The sequence below is a fragment of the Limulus polyphemus genome, unplaced genomic scaffold, assembly GCF_000517525.1.
Source record: "Limulus polyphemus unplaced genomic scaffold, Limulus_polyphemus-2.1.2 Scaffold2955, whole genome shotgun sequence".
NCBI lineage: Eukaryota > Metazoa > Arthropoda > Merostomata > Xiphosura > Limulidae > Limulus > Limulus polyphemus.
The window spans coordinates 11,149-16,580 of NW_013668565.1; the positions used below are offsets into that span (position 1 = coordinate 11,149).

The 5,432-nt window shown below is 32.2% G+C and overlaps 1 protein-coding gene across 1 annotated transcript; it reads right to left on the reverse strand.

The window, feature by feature from the left end:
* Positions 1 to 326: 326 nt before the first annotated feature.
* On the reverse strand, positions 327 to 4,131 carry LOC106468299 (gastrula zinc finger protein XlCGF8.2DB-like). Its single transcript, XM_013928718.2, has one exon. The coding sequence runs from the start codon at positions 3,625 to 3,627 to the stop codon at positions 2,542 to 2,544; it is 1,086 nt and encodes a 361-aa protein (XP_013784172.1). The 5' UTR covers positions 3,628 to 4,131; the 3' UTR covers positions 327 to 2,541.
* Positions 4,132 to 5,432: the final 1,301 nt, after the last annotated feature.

Sequence of the window (5,432 nt, forward strand, 5' to 3'; positions counted from 1 at the left end):
ATATGATTGAAACAGCTATGAAGTAACAATACAAACAACACACAACATACTGTCAATCACAGCTAAGTATGAATGTAAAGATACTGAAAACAGGATTCAACAAGACAGCTTTTATGAGATGATTGATAGCCAGGGCTGTATCTATATGTTCAGAACTGCTTCATGAAATAACTATAGCACACAAATAACAGAAGGTTGAGATAGTGACAAAAATATTGAACTTATTCTTGAATCTTTCTCAGGTATTGACATTAATATAATTATATACAAATTAATAAAACTAAACTATGCAATGATTCGGCAATCGATCAGATTCAAGAAAGGCTAAAACAAAAGAACTAAAACATCTTTAATGTATATTTTGCTACATAGAAACATTAGTCTTAACAATAAGAAAGCTCACAAATTATGCTCATTTCTAAAAAACACACAAAAAAACTACACTTTACAGTTTAGTAAACAAGATACAGTGGAAATGTCAACAAATAAAGAATGTTGTGTAAACGAGCTACTTGGATTATTGAAACTGGTATATTGGTGGTAGTAAAAGCTTGGGAACCATATCTTAGATAATTAATGAAATAACATTATTCATTAACTCACGATTATTTAATTTCCACATACAATAAAAACTACAATATACAATGTACATTATTTAAAACAAATGTTCAATGGAAGGGATTGTCTCTCACTTGCATCAGCATCCCTAGGCATGAGTTTTCCAAGTATACGTGAATGTAAACATTACATATTCTGAAAGACTTAAAGATTCTGTTAAAATTAATGCATGCCATACACTCCTTCATGCTATAATAACCACACAGTACTTCTCACTTGGCAGATTCTTGTCATGAACTTGATATATAAAATAAAACAGATTACACAATTTAATGATGTAATTAGTTTCACAGTTAAAGAAAGCCAATAATCTATTAGTTTTCCACCTGCTGTTTAATAATAACTCTTTTAACTTTTAGACAATGATTTAAGATTTATATTAACATTACAAGCCAGCAGAAAATAAAATGTCAAGTCATACTTTAATGTGAATAGGTTTGAAATTTTAAAATACAGCCAATCCTTTAGTTACTTTTGTCATAGGACATGTTTTGTCGTGCAAAGTACTGAGAAACTATTTTAACCGATAGTCTTTCCTCAATTCATATTTTTACAAACTCTTAAATTAATCAGAACTGTGTACAGCAGATAGCTATATAAATATATCATATGCAGTAGTGAAAAGTTATCTTGAAAATTAGTTTTCAAGATTTTACAAAAAATTTGTTATGTCAGCTACTTTTCTAAGGTATAAAATACTTAAAAATGCAAAAACTTGTGGCTATTACATGTACCATGTTTAGAAACACAAAAATATCAACCACACTACTAAGACCAGTTCACATTCCCACTCCTGAACAACCTATATATTTTTTCCACCTTCACATAAAGAATAGCTTCAGGAATGCAATTCTCAGTCTTTAGTGCTTTTAATATATTATGCAAAAATGTATGTTTCATGTTTTCATTCTTCAAAATTTCCTGTAGTCACTCCTGATCTGGTATAGTAAAACACCTTCCAAGGTGATTGTACTTTTTACAGATCTTATTTAATTTTTTAATCTTAAACAATATTAAGTTCTAAATGATGTCACATCCAAATAGATTTCAGACTTGAGAAAAAAATTAGTATTCAAATGCATCCCTTAGAGGAGGAAATCTGAAGTGAACTATATTCAAACCTTTTTCAAGGCAGTGAAATCACAAAGTACAGTTTAAACGGTTATATGTTTTCATAGACTAATCATGTTTATTCGTATTGCAGACCAAGTCCCTGGTGAATCCTATTCAACAAAAGCCTTAAAAAGTGATATCAGTACCACCTGTAAATTACATTAAAAAACACATCACAGTCACTAGTGTTTTAAGTATTTCTATTAAAAATACTTTAAACACATTTTCTATTGTATTCACCTTTAGAGTGATCTCAATGATTAATCACTTTAAAAAATGTTTCGAACCAGTAGTTTCATTTTTTGAATCATAGTCCCATTCTTATAAATAATAATTTTGAGCATACCATATATCAAGGGTAGAATTTAATATAATGTTACAAAATTCTTTGTCCCTCAATTTTATAAAATATTTAAAATCCTGAAAAAACCAAGATTCTATCATAGAAAATACTTTCACTGATTTTAAAAGATCTCATGTACCTCAACAGATATTAATAAGCTGATAAGAAAAAAATTCAATTTTCTGTTCTTTACATGGACTAGTAAAACAAAAACTTCAGTCAACACTTTCATTTCTTTGAAAACAAAGTTATAAGTCCAATAAACAATGTACAGATTATAGTGGTATCTTGGTGAGTCACACTTCATTAAAACCATTCTGTATCTATTAAAGGGATTATGAACTAATTTATGCTTTTAATGTTTATATTAGTTCATGCTAGAAAGTTCTGAAATAACAAGGACTCACTTTATACACTTGAGGTACATATAAACACAAATGCCTTGTGAATAAATATGGGAAAAATTCTTATTCACGTCTCATGGAAGTACTGGTTGCTGGAACATTTCTATGTTGAAAAGATACTTTCTGGTGACATACCATATGACATTGCAAGCTTGCTTGAGTTACATAAGATCTTTTACAGACAAGACATTGATATGGCTTCTGTAATGATGGATGCCGCAGGTGTAGTTTTTGATGTGTTTTCATGTTGCCTTTCTGTGTAAACAGTCGACCACACTCAGGACAAGGAAATCTACGCTCTCCAGTGTGAATTAACATGTGGGTTTTCATGTTGCCTCGCTGGCTGAAAGTTTTGCCACAGATTTCACAGGGGTATGGTCTCTTCCCTGTGTGTGAGTTCATGTGGTAATCCAGGCCTAATTTTTGAGTAAATTTTTTACCACATATTTCACAGACAAATGGTTTTACTCCTTCATGACCCTGGACATGAATCTTCAGATTACCCTTCAATGTGAAACCTTTGCCACAGTAATGACACCGATAGGGCTTTTCACTGTAGTGGGTGCGTAAATGGTGCATCAAAAGGCTCTTCTCAGGAAATGACTGGAAACAAACTTCACATGGGTAGGGCTTATCACCATTGTGAATTGCCTGGTGATTCTGAAAACTGTCTATGGAAGAGAAACACTTTCCACATAACTCACAGATGATCGGATCTGTTATAGCATGTAAACTTCGACAGTGGTCAAGAAGTGTCTTTTTCAGAGTAAACTTCTCACTACACATGTTGCAGCTCAGAATTTCAGTGTAATGACACGGCATGTGAAAATGAACATCCTTCTCTGCAAAAGACTTCCCACATAAATGGCAAGGATGGAGTATTGCAATGTTTTCACTCTGTTTTTTAGTTGGAGCTAATGATTCTGGAGAAGAGATGGACACAGGAATTACACCATTTGATAAACTGCTATTAGGACTTTCTTCTGAACTACTCACTGATATTTTGGATTTCTCAAAATTCAAGTTCACCGAAGAACTTAAATTATTAATTAAGGTATCTCTTCCAGGCCCCATAATTCCATTGACATTCCCTCCTGAATGTTCTAGCTGTGATGGAAGTCTAAAAAAGAACCCAAATCCTGGATCCATACTACAGAGCTGATCAAACTATTTATTTTGCTAAAACACAAAAGATCTAAAAGGATATATGCAAATTCACATATTGTTACAAAAAGAAAAATATTCTACCCTCACTTAGTGCTCATTTGTCACAGTTCTTAATAATGAAATATGGTTTGAAATACTTCATCTCTAAAGTTACATGTGCAAAATTAAATCTAGCTTTAAAATTAACACATTGATTTAGTCACTTAATATTTTACATATAAAATCCAGATGCTATAGAGTGAAATTCAATAAGTTTGTCACATTCTTAAAAAACGTTACTTATGTGGAATTTTATAATACAGAGATATAATAGGAACTTCGAGATTCTGTCTGGTTATATTATATAATTATCGACATGCATCTTCCACAACGGCGTAGTGTTACACTCAGTCATATGCTATCGTAGAGGGTAGAATGGTTAATTTTCTTTATTTTTTTTCAGTAAAAAATTAACTTAAAATAAGTTAAATGGAATGAAAGTCGAAATTAATCGAGTTTGATTATCAACCAAACTGTTCACTTTCTGTTTAATACATTTATTACCACTTAAAACCAACTACGAATAAACTCGTCTCAAATATTATACAGGTTTGTGAATTTAAACTTCATAAATGCTGTTTTGGTTTTAATAACGGATTTTCCATAATTTTCTATCACGTAAGGATTTTTTACACATCGGAAAGAAAAAATCTTATTTATATTAATTTATTATTTCGTTGCATGAGCATTTTTTATTATGTTTGTTAACAAAAATACAAACAAAATGAAGAAAAGGGAGGCATATTAATGTCAAACGAATATGCATCTTCATTCATCCTAACTTTTTTGTGAAATCTACGCTTTTTAGTCTCAAAACTGCATCTTGTGGTTATTCTTTTATGTATTGCGTCTGGAGCATCTCGTTTCAATGACCAGCAGTAATCAGCCATCATGCTGATATCACACCTTCCCTGACATCTCCTCTCCATTTCTCTGCATGATGTCTTAATGACCTTTCCCCTTGTTATTCGCTGATGGCTCCGAGATTTTCAGGGAAATAGTCAATATGTGAGTGCAAAAAAACGAACTTTCAAGCTCATATTACGACCCAACTCTTTGAATTTATCGAGCATGTTATTGACAATAATTTCGTAATTTGGGTCCTTGCTGTTTCTTAGAAATTTATCAATAACTACTTTAAAGGCAATCTTACCCTTCTTTTTCAATTTTCCTCATTGTTCTTTCGAACTGTTCATCCTAAGTCAATTTCCTAATATGAGGCCCAACAAAAATCCCTTCTTTATGTCTCGCATTTGAAAGAGCTGGGAACTGCCCACATAGAAACTTGAAACTGTCGCCATATTTGTCTAAGACCTTTACAAACTGCTTCACCAAGCCCAGTTTTATGTGAAATGGAAGAAATATCCTGGTATCAAACTGACTCTGTGTGGACATTTCTTCTTTATCCAGTGCCGATTTCGTGCTCTGCTGTCCCATTCATACAAAAACATGGAAACTTTGTATAACCGGATTGTTGACCCAACAGCATACAAAGGACTTTTAAGTCTCCACAAAGTAACCAACCATGTTCTTTATACTTGAACTTATTATGAAGAAGTTCGAGATTTTCGTACTTTTCCTTCAAGAGAACCAAATGAGCGATAGAAAGAAATGCATATATGTTGTCATTGTGATTTGTGAAGGAGAACATCTTTTAGACATCTCTTGGAGGAATCAATGAACAATCGCCGCTCACTTGGTTCATAGACTGCAGCTCCTAGAATTGGTATTAATTCAGCAATATTGTT

What these genes read in the sequence shown, in the direction of transcription:
- LOC106468299 (XM_013928718.2), bottom strand. Translation starts at nt 3,627, where the DNA reads ATGGATCCAGGATTTGGGTTCTTTTTTAGACTTCCATCACAGCTAGAA.